Source organism: Sus scrofa, chromosome 1 (assembly GCF_054392235.1).
Source record: "Sus scrofa isolate SSC_HxYL_T2T_F1_AM1 chromosome 1, Sscrofa_HxYL_maternal_Yorkshire_Landrace_v2.0, whole genome shotgun sequence".
Taxonomy (NCBI): domain Eukaryota; kingdom Metazoa; phylum Chordata; class Mammalia; order Artiodactyla; family Suidae; genus Sus; species Sus scrofa.
The window spans coordinates 262,504,548-262,522,378 of NC_139383.1; the positions used below are offsets into that span (position 1 = coordinate 262,504,548).

General features: G+C 36.2%; 1 protein-coding gene and 1 long non-coding RNA gene across 2 annotated transcripts in view; one reads left to right on the forward strand and one right to left on the reverse strand.

Annotated features, from left to right (window-relative positions):
- The window catches only part of LOC110256901 (uncharacterized), a 95,015-nt gene that overhangs the window by 69,337 nt on the left and 7,847 nt on the right, over window positions 1–17,831 (reverse strand). Inside the window, exon 2 of the long non-coding RNA XR_002338981.2 lies at window positions 9,364–9,487. This is a non-coding gene — a long non-coding RNA (uncharacterized LOC110256901). The remainder of the gene's footprint in view (window positions 1–9,363; window positions 9,488–17,831) is intronic.
- MUSK (muscle associated receptor tyrosine kinase) overlaps window positions 3,339–17,831 on the forward strand; it is a 105,921-nt gene continuing 91,428 nt past the window's right edge. Inside the window, exons 1-2 of the mRNA XM_021074443.2 lie at window positions 3,339–3,532; window positions 17,440–17,566. Of these exons, the coding sequence (XP_020930102.1) occupies window positions 3,454–3,532; window positions 17,440–17,566 (206 nt within the window). The 5' untranslated portion in view covers window positions 3,339–3,453. The remainder of the gene's footprint in view (window positions 3,533–17,439; window positions 17,567–17,831) is intronic.

Genomic DNA, 17,831 nt, shown 5'->3' on the forward strand with positions numbered 1-17,831 from the left:
GTGGAATAATAGCCATAAAAAGAACAAAATAATGCCACTTACAGCAACATGGATACAACTTAGTACTTCACTTCATACTAAATGAAGTAAGTCAGAAAGAGAAAGACAAATGCCATATGATATCACATACATGTGGAATCTTAAATGTGGCACAAATGAATCTATCCACAAAACATAAATGGATTCCTAGATATGGAGAGAAGACCTGTGGTTGCCAAGGGGGGTGGAGGAGGGAGTGGGAAGGACTGAGAGTTTGGGGTTAGTAGATGCAAACTATTACATTTAGAATGGATAGATAATAATGTCCTACTGTATAGCACAGGGAACTATATCCAATCTCCTGGGATAGATCATTTTGGAAAATAATATTTTTTAAAAAGAATGTATACATATATATGTATGACTGAGTCACTTTACTGTACAGAGAAATTGGCACAACATTGTAAATCAACAACACTGTAATTAAAGAAAAAAATAGGTGGCATTCACAGGATTTGCTCAAAGCAGAAACCTCATCAAAATTATATCTCATCTGTTAAAATTACATCAGAATTATTCTGATTGCAATTTAAGGAATGAAACTCAAGCCAAGCCATAAAAGAGGGAGAATTTATTAATTTCAAAAATAAGGAAATCCAATGGATAGATCTGGCTTTGCACACTACTTCTTATTAATGAAGCATGAAGCCGCCAACAGCTTTGGTTTACTTGGTCCCCATAGGTAATGATCTAAGAAGGAGGAGCTTATTTTGAACTAGGTCCAGTAAAATATCAGGGAGACCTTGAACCCTAAGCCAGCTTGAGCCCTAAGCCCATTTCTGAAGTAGTCACTATGACTAGGAGTAGAGCTATTCTACATAGAAAAATGTTTACAAAATATATAATGGACAAGTGATATAAATTACTTCCACCCAGAGGATTTTTTTATACTCTTATGAATTAGTGAGAAAAATGACCTAAGAAGAAAAGAGACAAAAGTCATAGAAAAGGAAAATGATGAACAAATATATGAAAAATTCTCATTACTAGTAGTACTCAGTGGAATCAATGTAAGCGAAACAATGAAATTCTCCTTTGACTCTATTTAAATGTAAAAATTCAAAGGTAAGTGTCTATGAGGGTATGGGGAAATGGATTCTCTCATACATTGCTGGGGCATGTTTAAATATTTCATCATACTTCCACAATTTAGAAATCTATGTAGCCAATAGAAATAATGAGGTAGGGCTGTATATATTAACATGGAAAAGTTTCCAAGACATATTGATCCGTGGGAAAAGGCAATTTGCACAGAATGTTTTAGAAGCTATAAAGGTGCACCTTCAGGAGAATCCGCTGCAATCAACAGCCAATGGCAGCTGATTCAGTGAACTTGTGAGGCCAGAAAATGAGGGAGACACCAGTACAAGGGGAAAAAACTTAAAACCATGTGGTAAATGCAATGATAGAGGTGTGTACAATAAATCAGAGAAGCTCAGAGGAGGCAGACCTAAGGCAACGTTGGGACAATATGGGATTTTTGGTCTAGGATGGCTCCCAGGAGGAGATGATGATCAAGCTGAGAGAAGCACTACCTGGGTGGAGAGGAGCAAAAAAAACACTCCAAGAGAGGTAACAATAGGACCAATTCATGGAGTCAAGAAAGCTATACACAGTGAACCATCAGCAGATTGCTAAATATTAAAATAAAGACATGTATACTACTGGTGGGAATGTAAATTGATTCAGCCCAATGGAGAATAGTATGGAGGTTCCTCAAAAAAGCTAAAAATAGAGTTACCGTATAATCTAGCAATCCTGCTCCTAAGCATGTATCCAGAGAAAGCTATAACTTAAAAAAAAAAATGCACCCCTATGTTCACTGTAGCACTATTTACAATAGCCAAGACATGGAAGCAACCTAAATATCCATCTACAGAGAACTGGATAAAGAAGATGTGGTACATATTTGCTATGGAATATTACTCAGCCACAAAGAACAATGAAATAATGCCATTTGTAGCAACATGGATGGACCTAGAGATTATCATACTCAGTGAAGTAAGTCAGACAGGTAAATATGAACATCATATGATATCACTTATATGTGGAATCTTAAAAAAATGATACAAATGAACTTATCTACAAATGGAAATAGAGAGATAGAAAAAAATTTGTGGTTACAAAAGTGGACAGGTAGGGGGAGGAATGGATTGGCAGTTTGGGATTAGTAGATGCAAACTATAATATACAGAATGGATAAACAATAAGGTCCTGCTGAATAGAATAGGAAACTATATTCAATATTATCCTGTAATAAACCATATGGAAAAGAACATGAAAAAGAATGTATATATGTGTATAACTGAGTCACTTTTCTCTAGAGCAGAAATCAACAGAATATTGTAAATCAACACTACTTCAATAAAATAAATTTTTAAGGAGTTCCTGTCATGGCTCAGTGGTTAATGAACCCAACTAGTATCCATGAGGTTGCAGGTTCGAACCCTGGCCTCCCTCAGCGGGTTAGCGATCCTGCATTGCCACGAGCTGTGGTGTAGGTTGCAGACGAGGCTCAGATCCAGCATTGCTATGGCTGTGGTGTAGTTTCAGCTGCAGCTCTGATTTGACCCTTAGCCTGGGAACTTCCACATGTGGCAGGTGCAGGCCTAAAAAGCAAATAAATAAATAAATATTTTTAAAAATAGAAGCATAGATTGTAACAGGTGGAGCTAAACAGGTAGGCAGAGTCCAGCAGGGCTTCCTACATCATATTAGAGAGGTATGGACATTTTTCTTTGTGATGAATAGCCCCAGATGACTTTTGAGCAGACAGATTCTCTGAAAAGAGATTAGAAAACAGTAAGACACAAGCAAAGAGAACAGACAGGAGGTGACCACTGCCATTCCAAGAAGATGAATGTCTCAAAGGAAGGCTGGGATAGGGTGACACTGGTTGAAATCAAAGGAGGGGGAGAAATCCAGGAACACAGGAGTTGGTACAATCTGTAGGGACTGGTAATAATTGGATGTGGGAGGGGGAATAAAAGGTGGGGATACGTCATGATTAGATACACCCAGCCTTCTGGGGTGAGTGGGGTAAAGGGAGTGAGCTGAATCAGAAGATCAGGAAGATTGCACCTCAGAGAATACAATGATGGTTGCAAAAGGCATCTGGTATTGTCTTCTATCACTGTCTTAAAAGGGATTCTAAAGGGATTTTCTTTCCCTTGTTCCTCCAGCCCTTCACTTGCATTACTGGCCTAAGTGGATACTCACCAGCTGGCCGTGTCCATCATTACAGCCAAGTCTGAGAATTCCTGATTATACTTAGAGCCTGTGGAGCTGCTGACACAAACAGTCATTAGCAGACGACCCTTTTGGAACAAACCATGCTTTAAAATGTAAACTGTGGGGGCATTTTCCTTGTGTTGTCCAGAAAAGAACTTTCTGCTGCCTGAGCCTGGATTAATCATGAGAGAGCTCGTCAACATTCCACTGGTACATATTCTTACTTTGGTTGCCTTCAGCGGGACTGAGAAACTTCCAAAAGGTTGGTTGTGAGCGATCTAATCTTCTATTGCCTTGTCACTGTTCTAAAGTTGCATGTATGTGCTGCGAGCATGACTGATTCATATTATGGTGGACTTGGGTTTTACTCGGTGAAGTAGGTGTGCAGTGTTTGGAGAGGGTGAAAACTATATAAATAAGCAACTGATTGATGGTCTCCATTCTACCACCTCTCCCTCCCCTGCTTAAGCTCTGCAATAAAAAGTTTAGCCCTACAATGCACGCAGAGCCCTCACTTGCAGGGAAAACATTAGCAGGTAGACTGCAAGTTATCGAGGTCAGTCTGTTTACGTGTATGTCAAACTTCAGGGTGGTCTAAATGGAGGAGGAAAACCTTTTCACATCAGGTTTGCCAGGAATAGAATCAACCCCATTCCCAGACATCTCGAGTGTTTGCTTCTGAGCAAAAATCATTTCCATCTTCAGTTTCAGCTTTGCAAAATTCTTAATCAAGGTTTTGGTTATCCCCCAGATCGGAATTAGAGAAAGTCGCACACACAAGTTGTCTATAAAATGAAAGCCAGAAGAACAATGGGTTCTCAATAACTGTGAGACTGGAGTCATGATTTGGCTTGGCAAGAGTCTGTGAAAGGTTTTTTTTTCAGAGCCTTTGGAATGTACCGGAAATAACACCACCTCAGGGGAAAGGAAAGCAACTTAAGAAACTGACAAACACCTGTTGCAGTAGCAAGAATGTGCACAGTTTCTGGCCAGTGTATTATGAAGCTGAGATTAGCGTATTTCAAACTGGGAAGAAAGGAAAAAGGGTGAATTGCAAAGGGACTGAGGGCTTCATTGAAAGCTTTTTTTTACAAAGACATGAGAAAGCACATTGAATGATATCAATGACAGTGTTTTCAAATTAAAGGTGTTACAGTAGAGTAAAAAGAGTGCTGTGTTTTATGATACACTCATTTTCCCTCCGCATTACTTTATGAAAGAACTGAAGAAGCTCGTATTGTGTAGATAAGAGAAGGTAGTATATTGTATGTAGGTGGGAAGCATAGCTCAGATTTTGTGGTTCACTAGAATTTCTGGACCTACAAGGTCAAAATTCACATGCTAACAAGATACAGCTTTCACCAACAGTCTGATTTCATAGACTTGAGAGGGTTGTGTTGCTTTCTTTTTCCATTTGACATGAGCGGAACGGTATGTTCAAATGTATTTCAGTGTTTAAATACCAACTAACATTTTAAGGCATCTCCAGATAAAAGAGAATCTAGATCTTATCAATTGCTAATAATAGCTAGAAAGACTTAACATTGGCTTCAGATTATTTTAATACTTCCTGATCATACAACGGATGTCCGGTAAGATAGCACCTGGGTGTTTGGACTTAAGGACTGTTATAAATCTATTTGTGCTATTCTAAACCATGAAGTTACAAAAAAATAACAAGGTTAAATGCTAAAATTTATAGAAATCCAGTCTTAGAAGGAGCAGAACAATTGATTTCTGGTTCAGATTAGAATCTCACATGTACGCGCACGCACACACATACACACACACACACACACACACACACAAACACCTCCATATGAAAAAAATCCTAATTTATATTCTAGGAAGAGATGACTTGTAGTTTCCAAACTTTACAGGTAAAGAGAAACTATACTGAAAACTTCAAAATATGGTGGCATAAATGTAACAAAGCCAAAAAATCCTGGCTTCTAAATAAAATACCCAAATTGTTAACTCAACTTTGTTTTTTTGTTTATAATTTATTTACCATATAATTATATTGTAAAATTAAAAAAATAAAAAATATATTTTTGCCTACCCTATTCTATATATTGTCAAATCTAAATTAACATGGGTTTTACTGTAAAGCACAGGGAACTATATCCAATCAGTTGTAATAGAACAAGATGGAAGATAATATGATAAAAAGAGTGTGTGTGCATATATGGCACAAGATTATAAATCAGCTATACTTTAATTTTTAAAATTAAAATAAAAAAATGAATATGGGTTTAACATCAACCTTAGCCAAAACACCAGGCCTGGAAGAGCAAACATCTATGAACAGTTCTGAGAATAAACATTATCATGAAAAAGCAATTCTTAAAATTTTAAATGTTGAACTGTGTGGAATATATTGGTACAAAAAAAATAAGATGTAATTATTTTAATACTACTGAAAGTAACGTAATTGTTCTATACCAAATATCTCCTACTACTTATTTTCTCTATTTTTGGCAGAAGATAACAAAAAAGAGATTTTTAGATGGTATACCTTTTTCTTAAGTCCTTTAAAATAAATGAATGAAGAGGTCTGCACCATAGTATATCAAAAAATAAACTGACACATTTAAAATAGTGCAAGAGGAGTTCCCATAGTGGCGCAGCAGAAACGAATCCGACTAGGAACCAGGAGGTTGTGGGTTTGATCCCTGGCCTCACTCAGTGGGTCCAGGATCCAGCACTGCCATGACCTGTGGTGTAGGTCACAGACGTGGCTTGGATCTGGTGTTGCGGTAGCTGTGGTGTGGACTGGTGGCTATAGCTCTGATTAGACCCCTAGCCTGGGAACCTCCATTTGCCGCAGGTGTGGCCCTAAAAAAGACAAAAAAAGACAAAAATAAAATGAAATAGTGCAAGGGTATTCCATGCATTCTTTTCTAACTATCAGCATAGCATTTCCTCAATTAAATTAATACCCAACTTTGTAGAATTAATAGTTTATTGTTATAGTTTTAGTTTAATTTAGATTCCTACTGTTGAAAGATAAAGGGAAAAGTCACTATCTTCTGAATCACTTCAACTAGTGATACTTTCAAACATGAGCTCATTACCAAACCACAGCATGGAGAAATTTATAAACCATCATGTATGAAAATAGCCAATGTTTCATTGAACATTCACCTTCATTGCATACTTCAAAGATATTTAATGTTTATCAGGGAGTATTAAGTGTATAGTGGGATTTTTCTGTATGAGTACAGGAGTCCGTGTAAGCAGCACTAAATTTGTTTAATATGCACAAAGACCTCCTATCCAAACTCCACTTTTAAAACTATCTTATTACAACCATACCTCGAAGTTCTTGATTTTTAAGTGATTTAGCTTTAGATATATTTTAGTAACTTCTACTAAATCATCTATGCAGGGATAGGAGTCGCAGAGTCAAGATATGACTAAGTCAGAACAGGCACAGCTGTCATTGAAATCCAGGACATCAAGTTCTCGATGGATGTTTTATACTGACGTACATTGAAAGAGCAACTCATTCCATATTTGGAGAAACAATCACTTTTAAATATCACTGACCTTAAAGAACAGAAAGAAAGAGAGCAGAAATGGCAAGATTTCCACCATATTTCCAAAGGCGAAGTAAGCAACTTCTCAGTGAAATCAGACATGAGGTCCTTAGGGGAAAGTGACAAGTGAGGGATGAGTAGAGGGCCCAAAGGAGGTGGACTCATTCAGGAAGATAAGAGAAGTGGACCAGGGAATGTAGAAGGACCATATGTCCCCACCGAGACCCTTCTGGGGCTGGGGACTACGCCCTCCATTTGTGGTCCTGATTTGCACTTTTGTTTCACTTTATCCAACAATACTTTATGACCATAGGAGCAGCGAGGACAGCTGGTTGGATTAGTTCAAGATTGGTACTTTGCAGGGTCAGTGCCACTAAAGCTAGAGAGTAAGGGAACTGAGATTATATGGCAAAATACCATGCAGTATAAGTCAAATAATGAAGAAAGCGAAACGAGCGTATTTAAGGCCTGAAAGAGAAGGTTAAGATCAAGTTCCTTTTCCTGGACTCGTGTCTTTCTATGTGTCGGTGGGAAAGCACGTAGTCTCTGTAAGCCTGTTTCTTCAAAAAAAAGAAGGACCTACCAGTGTTCAACATATAATGCTATGTACCGTAGTTCCTATTGTGGAGCAGCAGAAATGAATTTGACTAGTATCTGTGAAGATGCAGGTTTAATCCCTGGCCCTGCTCAGTGGGTTAAGGATCCGGCATTGCCATGAGCTGTGGTGTAGATTGCAGATACAGCTTGGATCCCACGTTGCTGTGGCTGTAGCTTAGGCTGCTACAGCTCTGATTCAACCCCTAGCCCAGGAATTTCCATATGCCATGGGTGTGACCGTAAAAAGCAAAAAACAAACAAAAATGCTATGGACTATGCTAAGGATTACCAATGACTGTGAAATGATCACTCCTGAGGAACATGCACATTTTTAAATGAGTCCCCCAGATATCATGTCTTAATCCCAAAGGAAAGCTCAATTTCAGAAATTCTAAAACTGACCCAGAATTCCTCCCCGCCTGTGCCCATTTCATTTGTGAAAGCAAGGACCAAGAGTGGGCTCTGTGACAGAGAATTCATGATATAACATTACTAAGTGAGAGAATTATAATTATTGAGATTATCAATGAACCTTACAGGTTCTAAAGCCATCATAATAAAGAATAACTTATATTTGATTTCCTCACCAGTAGAATAAATGCATCAGTTTCTAAGATATGCCAGGTGATAAGCAATACTGAATCTCCTCTTTTCTTAGGGGATTTGAAAAATATCCAACACCAAACTGTTTCCTCATACTGAAAAATCAATCCTGGATACATGATGTTGGAAAGATATGAATATGTTCCAAGTGTCAGCCCTAGTTTTACTAGAACAGAAAGGAGCAAATACACCTGACTTCTTTGTGTATTCAATCATTTGGTCATGTCAATCAGCAACTGGTCGATCAGAAGTTGGTAGGTCAATGGCCACGTGCTAGAGCCCATAAAAGGGTAATATCACATCCTCTCATCCAGCAGCTAGCATTCAAGTTAAGTTACTCTTTGGGTACAGAAAAGCATTGTGTTTCATGTATTTCTTGGTCATGCGGTCCTTGGATTGAGGGAAGAAATAGTGTCCTAGTTTAAACAGGCCCTGGCTGAGATGAAAGCTGGATAGCAGAACAAAAGCAAACAGAACACAGTCTGCTGAGTCAACAAACATCATTAAAAACAGCTATGTTACTGTGCCAGCAAAAATGTGAAAGCAGATTCATTTGGATAATTTTTGGAATATGGGCAAAGTGAACTTAACCAAGTATGTTCTACCTCTAGAAACTGATACTGATGTAAATCTTTTTTTTTTTTTTTTTTTTTTTTTTTGCTTTTTAGGGCTGCACTTGCAGCATATGGAGGTTCCCAGGCTAGGGGTTGAATCGGAGCTGTAGCCACTGGTCTACACTACAGCCACAGCAATGCGGGATTGGAGCTGTGTCTGTAACCTATACCACAGCTCACAGTGACACTGGATCCTTAACCCACTGAGCAAGGCCAGGGATCGAACCTGCGTCTTCATGATTGCTAGTCAGATTCATTAACCACTGAGCCACGACAGGAACTCCCGATACTGATATAAATCTTATTTTATCACTGGTGTGTAATTAGCACTACACTGAAGACATGGTATAGCTTAGAGTTTAAAATAAAAAAATAGGAGCTTTAAATCAAACTTACCCTTGAACTTAGAGAACAGACTTGCAGTTGCCAAGGGGAAGGGGGGAGGGAGTAGGATGGATTGGGAGTTTGGGGGTTAGCAGAGACAAATTATTACATTTAGAATAGATAAGCAATGGGGTCTTACTGTACAGCCCAGGGAACTATATCCAGTCTCTTGAGATAGATCATGATGGAAGAGTATTTAAAAAGGAGTGTGCATGTGTGTGTGTGTGTGTGTGTGTGTGTGTGTGTGTGTGTGAATGACTGGGTCACTTTGCTGTATAGCAGAAATTGGCACAACATTTTAAATCAACTATAATTTAATTTAAAAAGACAAAAAAGGAAAAAAGGAAACTTACCCTTAAAGTTCAGTTGCATCACTTCCTGCTTTTGTTTTATTTGGGCAAGTTATTTAACCACCTGTAGCCTTCATTCCTCATCCGAAAATGGGAATAGTAATAGCATCATCTGCCTTCATGTTTGCTGTGATAAATAAATGAGATCATGAATGGAAAATATAATACATCGCTGACAGCAGGCTCTTAATCAATGTTAGATGCTAAAATTATCAAAAACAGAATCATACCTCACATAAAATTGTCATGCCATGGAACATTAAGGGTAAGCTGTTAATAAAGTTCTTAGTAACAACTAATATATTTTTCCAAGTCTAAATTTATCAGGGCATTCTAAGATTTACTTCTTTGATCTTAACTGTTCTCAAGAGTTTGAATCACCCTATTGGAAAGATAATATTAATAGTAAGTCTGTTACCTCTGTCACTTCTGCATTTGCATATTGAAGAAGAAGAAACTAATGAATGAAGTTTGGGTTTTTGGTGAAAATAATATATGACTATTAAGAGTAATTTAAAAACTACAACATATACAAAAGTTGAAAGGAGAAAGTCCCTTGTACTTCCAGCACTTGTTAACATGTTGGTACATTTTCTTCCATTCTCCTGCATATCCTAAAAAAAGTATCATAATAAAATTGTTTATATAATTCTGCCGCCTGCCATTTTTACTTAACACTAACACATGAGCATATTCTATATTATCAATATCTTCAAAATACCATTTGCAGGGACTGTGTAAAGAGTATCCTGTTTAGGTAACAGTTGCTACTATGTTTAACATTCGCTCTCTGAGGAAAAAAAGCCCCTGATATGCTGCATTTGTTGACTTCTATAGTGTTGAATGCTCCAATTGTAGCCAAATTCAAAGTATCAAACAAACACTAAGTTGGGAAGAGATGTCCAATAGCATGCCTGTATATACAATTTCTACAGACATTAATATAAATAACCCCAAGAATATGGAGAGTAGTAGAATGTAGTAAAACAACCAGGAAGTGATAAATGTTGAACATTCTTTTTAACATTATTTAATTATAAAATTATACAACTTAGCTTTTAATAACAGCTTTATTCAATTGTCTTATAAAAGTTCTGAAAAATTAACACCTGACTCTTGCAACCCAATACAAGCCAGCAGCTCCTGCAGACCACAGTTAACCAACAAAGCTATATGCCTAACTCTTCTTCTGCTTTCATACAATTAGCACATTTAGTATAATCAATCTGTTTTGTGCCATGAAATTCATCTGTGTTCTTTTCCATTTTGAGAATATTTCCTTGGGATAGACCCCTAGAAGTAATTGTTGCTGGAGAAAAGCTGAACAATCCAGGTTTCTATCTCTCAATCATAGAATCAAATAACACAGAGTATTCCATGTGAGCCAAGGACAATGATAAATGCATTATGTATATTCATTTACTTAATCCTCATGACAAGTATGTGGCAGTTTTATTGTTAATTTCCATGTACAGCTGAAGATGCTAAGGCACTAGTTAAGTGACTCGGTGAAAGTGGGAAGTAATGGAGTAGGGATTGAATTCAAGCCTGTGCTAAGGCCTCTCACTGTTTAGTTGTTCAATGGTTTTTCTTTTTAAGCAATGAAAGCATTCAGTGTTAACACTAACCTTTGAGCCCATCACTACCTGCATCCCATGACCCAATTATAATTTTTTTGTTTTTAATCTTTTAATATCTATGTGATTATGCAACTGGTTATTTCATTCATTAGTTATTTTGAAAAATATACTTGTTTCTTAAGAGATTGACTTTCTCAAAGTTTGTTTTCAATTACAGATTTGCTTCCATTGCATTGGAAAATTAGCATTTCTGTGGCTCTTTATTATGTGCTCTAATTTTTATTATAAAGATAATATATATTAATTTCATATATTTTAATATTATATTTTTCTGTAATACTTTTCTAGAAGATACAGAAAAACTGAAATACAGAATTACACATAATGCTCACAGTTAGGGGCAAATGATTATAATATTTTGGTACTCATTTTCTCCCACTTTCTTGTGCATGTGTGTGTATATGTGTGTAATTTTCTTTAAAAATTTAGGAGCCTATTACTTCACTGTGATGCCTTCTGGTAATTTTAATTTTACTTTGGCTTTGTTTCTTTTGAGTTTATGTATATATATGTGTGTGTGTGTATGTACATATATATATATTTGTCTTTTGAGGGCCACACCCATGGCATAGGGCGGTTCCCAGGCTAGGGGTCTATGCCAGAGCCACAGCAACGCCAGATCTGAGCCGTATCTGTGACCTACACCACAGCTCACAGCAATGCCGGATCCTTAACCCACTGAGCAAGGCCAGGGATCAAACCCACAACCTCATGGTTCCTAGTCGGATTCGTTTTCCACTGTGCCACGACGGGAACTCCATGAGACTATATTTTTAAATAATTAAGCTTGATGATTGTTGTAGTTTCCAGATGGATTGTTCCCTTTATTAAGTACTGTTTCTCTTTTCACTCTGTAAATGCTTACTTATCAACTTATGCTTCATTTTTTCTTATATTGGTACACTTTACTGGTTTACCACTTTGATTGATGTTTACACACATTCCCTTCTCTTTATTTCCAAATTTCTGTTTTAATTTATTTAGGCATGCCTCTTGTGTTCTTTATCTTATATTATAGTGTCTTTCCATAGATGAGTTTATACCTTAGAATTTACTGTGATTTCTGATATATTGGAGCATATGTCTTCAATATTAATTTGTATCTTCTGCTAACCATACTTCTTGATTTATTTATCCTCATTTTCTGATTCTTTATCATTTTTTAAATTGATACAGTTCAAGTCCTTTTTTTTTTCTCCTACTGTTTTGGAAGATTTGGTTTTTAACCCATTAGCTTAATGGTAACCATTAAATGAAATTTTAACATATGCCTCTAACCATATATTTTTCTCCTCATGTTTGTAGTTATTTAGTATGTCATCTTTCTGTTTAAAGAGCTTAGAATATTTTAATAATCCACTGAACTTCTTCCCTAAACTTTCATCTTGTAATTTGTCTAGAATTTTAGTTCCACTCTTTTTTAAATACAAAATTAGGTGACTTTAAAAAATGTATATTTTACAGGTCTAAAATTGCAATTATATTTTAACACCATCTACACTTACCATAGATTCTCATCCCTGGCCCCTTTCTTTGGGGTACAAATTATTTCTTACTGAGTTTATATGCTTTTGGTAACTGTTTCAGAGAAGGTCTGAGCAGTAAACACTCAATATTTGTCTGTTTCTTTATTTTATCTTCATTAAACGTTGATTATCTAAGCTGGCTATAGGATTCCAGGTTGGAGTTCCCATTAGAGCTCAGTGGAAATAAATCTGACTAGTCTATATGAAGACACAGGTTTGATCCCTGGCCTTGCTCAGTGGGTCAGGGATCTGGTGTTGCTGTGAGCTGTGGTGTAGGTTGAAGACATGGCTCAGATCCCACATTGCTGTAGCTGTGGCATAGGCCAGCAGCTATAGCTCTGATTCAACCCCTAGCCTGGAAACCTCCATATGCCATGGATGTGGATTTAAAAAGACAAAAACAAAACAAAACAAAAAGAATTCCAGGCTAACAGTTACTTTTTTTCCACCTTATTAATACTGATCCATTGTCTTTTGGTATCAATTATTGGTGAATAACTTCAGGTGAGTTTATTTTTGTGTGTGGTGTTAGAGAATGATCTAATTTCATTCTTTCACATATAGCTGTCCAGTTTTCTCAGCACCACTTATTGAAGAGACTATCTTTCCTCCACTGTATGTTCTTGCCTTTGTCATAGATTAGATGACCAGATTAGTTTCTGGGCTTTCTATCCTGCTCCATTGATTTATATTTGTTTTTGCACCAGTACCACACTTTTTTGATGACTGTAGCTTTGTAGCATAGCCTGAAGTCAGGGAGCCTGATCCTTCCAGTTCCATTTTTCTTTTTCAATATTGCTTTGGCTATTCAGGGTCTTTAAAATTTCCATACAAATTTTAAAATATTTTGTTCTAGTTCTATGAAGAATGTCATTGGTAATTTGACAGGGATTGCATTGAATCTCTAGATTGCTTTGGGTGGTACAGTCATTTTGATGATATTGACTCTTGCAATCCAAGAGCATGGTATACCTTTTCATCTGTTTGTATCATCTTTGATTTCTTTCACTGGCATCTTATAGTTTTCAGAGTACAGGTCTTTGGTCTCTTTAAGTAGGTTTATTCCTAGGAATTTTATTCTTTTTGATGCAATAGTAAATGGGATGATTTCCTAATTTCTTTTTCTGATCTTTCATTGTTAGTATATAGAAATGCAATACATTTCTCTTTATTAATTTTGTACCCTACAGCTCTAGCGAATTCATTGATGAGCCGTAACAATTTTTTGGTAGTATCTTTAGGATTTTCTAGTTATATTATCATGTCATCATCAAACAGTAATAGTTTTACTTCTCCCTTTCTAATTCAGATTCCTTTTATTTCTTTTTCTTCTCTGATTGTTGTGCCTAGGACTTCCAAAACTAGGTTGAGTAACAGTGGTGAAAGTGCTACATCTTGTCTTATTCCTGATCTTAGCATATATGCTTTCAGTTTTTCACCACTGAGAATGAATTAAAGACCTAAACGTAAGGTTGCATACTATAAAACTCCTAGAGGAAAACATAGGAAAAATGCTCTCTAACATAAATCGCAGCAATATCTTGTTTTATAGAATAATGACACCTCCTAGAATACTTATAATAAAAATAAAAATAAACCACTAGGACCTAATTAAACTCAAAAGTGTTTGTGCAGCAGAGGAAAGCATAAAAAAAAAAAAAGACAACTCATGAAATGGAAGAAAACTTCAGCAAATGATGCAACAGGTAAGTGCTTAATCTCCAAAATATACAAACTCATGAAACTCAACAACAAAAAAACCATACAACTAAATTAAAAAATGGGCAGAAGACCTAAATGGGTATTTCTCTAAAGAAGACATATGGATGGCCAATAGGCACATGAAAAGATGCTAACATTACCATTTATTAGAGAAATGCAAATCAAAACTACAATGAGGTACCACTACACACCAGTCAGAATGCCCATCATTAACAAGTCTACAAATAACAAATGCTGGGGAAGGGAACCCTCCTAAACTTTTTGTGGGAATGTAAATTGGTACAACCACTATTCAAAAACAGCATGAAGGCTCCTCAGAAAACTAAACCTAGAACTACCATATGCTCCATCAAACCTACTCCTGAGCATATATCTGGACAAAACTGTAATTCAAAAAGCTACATTCACCCCTATGTTCATTGCAACACTATTTACAATAGCCAAGACATGGAAGCAACTTAAATATCCATTTACAGATAAGTGGATTAGGCAGATCCGTGGTTATATATGCAATGGAATAGTACTCAACTATAAAAAAGAATGAAATAACAGCATCCACAGCAACATAAATGCAACTAGAAATTATCATATTAAGTCAAGTAAGTCAGAAAGAGAGTGACAAATACCATATGATATCACTTATATATGAAATCCAAAATATGGCACAAATGAACTAATCTCCAAAACAGAAATGGATTCATAGACATAGAGATGGACCTGTGGTTGACAAAGGAGAGGGCAGTTGGGAGTGAGATCTATACAGATTTGGGGTTGGTAGATGTAAACTATTACACTTAGAATGGATAAGCAATGAGGTGCTACTGTGTAGCACAAGGAACTATAGCCAATCTCTTGGGATAGAACATGGTAGAAGATAGTATGAGAAAAGGAATTATGTATATGATTGGGTCATTATGCTGCACAGCAGAAATTGTAAATCAACTATACTTTAATAAAAATTTTTTAAAAATAAATATGAAAAAATAATTTTTTCAGGTGACCCTAATTGGAATTCTTAAGGTAATTGATCTTAATAGTAAGATGTAAGCTTGGTTTTTATCTTTAATTTTCTACAGTTTTAATCCACTATATCTAGGATGAATTTATTTTTTCTTTATTTGGTTTGATTCTTGTGGAAACTTTCAACCTGATTATTCTTTTTTTCTCAATTTTGAAAAATGACCAGTGATTTATTCTTTTACATGTTATTCTTATGCTATTCCTTCTATTTTATTTTTCTGGAACTTCTATTAGAAGTATATTGGTGCCTGTACAACTTTATGTCTCTTAACTATTCTTTAATGCTTTTCATTTCTCTTTTTCTTTGTATTGCATTCTGTATATTTTATATTTAGCGGTTATTTTAGCACAAAGCTTGGTAAAGGGGGCCCTTTATGCCTAGATATAAAATGTAAAAGATGTCATTTTATCTAAAAATCCCCTCTTACTTCAGCTACTCTCTCTCAACCTTTTAAAAAAGTTATGTCCTTAATAGAGGCTTCATTTAAACAATGCATTAGTCAATGTGCTAGCCCTCTGGATAGAAAGAGGTCTAAGATGTGGTCCCTGACCCAAAGCTTAAGGTTTTTATAACAGAGTGTGGGACAAAGACATAAACATATCATTCTAATAGCATCTGTGTGGCATGTGCTTTAAGAGTGACATACTTAGGATGACCCAAGGTTAAAGAAAAGAGCATTTGGCTCTATCTAGCAAGTCAGGGAAATTGGGAGAAGATGATGCTTAAATTGGATCTTAAGAAAAGAATAACACTAACAAAAGAGATGTGGGCTAAGGGGAGCATTCCCAACTGCCATTCCCCTTACTCTCAGTTGATGAGTTTGTCTCTGAGTTTACTGAAAAAACTAAGTTCCATTTAGATAGTGGATGCATCTTTATGGCCAATGTGCCAGTTTGTTCTCCTTGTTTCATGAGGCTGTCACTTCCTACCCTGCATCTAAAATTTTGCTCACTACTTACTTGGCTTTCATATGTACTTTGCATCCTAACCAAAATGATCATATAATTTATTGTCCAAACTCAGGTATTTGAGGAATATTGTACCTTTTTTCTTCTTATTGTCAAGTAATAGGCTATTGGATGGATATTCCACATTTTGTTTACCCATTACTCTGTTAGCAGATACCTGAGTTACTCCACATTTAGGCTACTGTAATGGTGCTATGAACATGTACCTGAATCTCTGCTTCCAATTCTTTTGGGTATGTACCCAGAAGTAGAAATGCTGGATCATGAGAACTCTACGGTCAATTATTTGAGGAAGCACTAAATTTCGATTAGAAATTGAATTCTAATTGAAATTTTTTTCTGTTTTTTCATAGTGGCTACACGATTTTACATTCCCACCAAAGATGCACAAAGGTTCTAGTTTTTCCACATCCTTGCTAGTATTCATTGTTATATTTCTTTTTTGATTATAACCATTCAACTGTGTGTAGAGTAGTATCTTACTATGCTTTTGATTTGCATTTCATTAATGGATGATGATTTGAGCATCTTTTATGTGCTTGTTATACAGTGTCCATCTGTATACATTCTTTGGAGACAGGTCAATTCAGATCCTGTGCTCATTTTTTTGCTTGGGCTGTCTTTTGATTATTGAATCTTTTTCTAATATACTCATATGTGGATGTGAATTCTCTTTAAATGTGATGAAGCTTCAGCTTCAAAACCTCTCATTCATAGGAGCTCCCTTCTAAGACTCCAGTGGTCTCTAGCAATGTGTTCATATATATTTTAGTGAAATCTGAGGGAAATTGTTTTTAAACAACAATTGTTAAGATTGCCTTCTATTTCCACTTCTATTTTCCTTCAGTGACATTTTCCTTCAAGTTTATTGGTGTTAGGGAGGCAAGAGAAATTTTCTAATTTATAATTTTATATTTTTTTTCTTAAAATGGGCACTTAAGTTATACAATTTTGGGCTTCACAAAACCTGGATCTGCCCCTATTCACATATAATAAATTCTAAGTTAGACTTCCCCGAAAGCCTCTTTTGATTCTCAAATGCCTCATTTGGAAGTAGAAACAAAATACTTTGCGTAAAATGTTTCTCTCATTTTGGCAAATGTCTGCTATGGGGAAATGTAATTCTCATTCAAATACGCTTACAGAAGGGTTGGTAAGCAGTATTGTAGAATACGCTCATCTGATTTCTCCTCTCCCCTCAGCTCCTGTCATCACCACTCCTCTTGAAACAGTGGATGCCTTAGTTGAAGAAGTGGCTACTTTCATGTGTGCAGTGGAATCCTATCCCCAGCCGGAAATTTCCTGGACCAGAAATAAAATTCTCATTAAGTAAGTATTCTGCCTTTTTCCAGCAAGAAGGCCCAAGGCCACCCTGTGATTTATTTTTGTCATAAATGTATCACAGCTCTTGGCAGCACTAAATTTCACCTTCTAGAATATGGAAAAATGCAAATTGCCTCATTTTATAAATGTAAGATTTGAACTTCAGTGAAGTTAAGGGAATTGCCCAACACAAAGCAGTGACTGAATTGACATGGAGAAGTCATGGCTATTTCATGGGCCCCAAGTGAGGACCTCAAGGAAGTTTCACAGT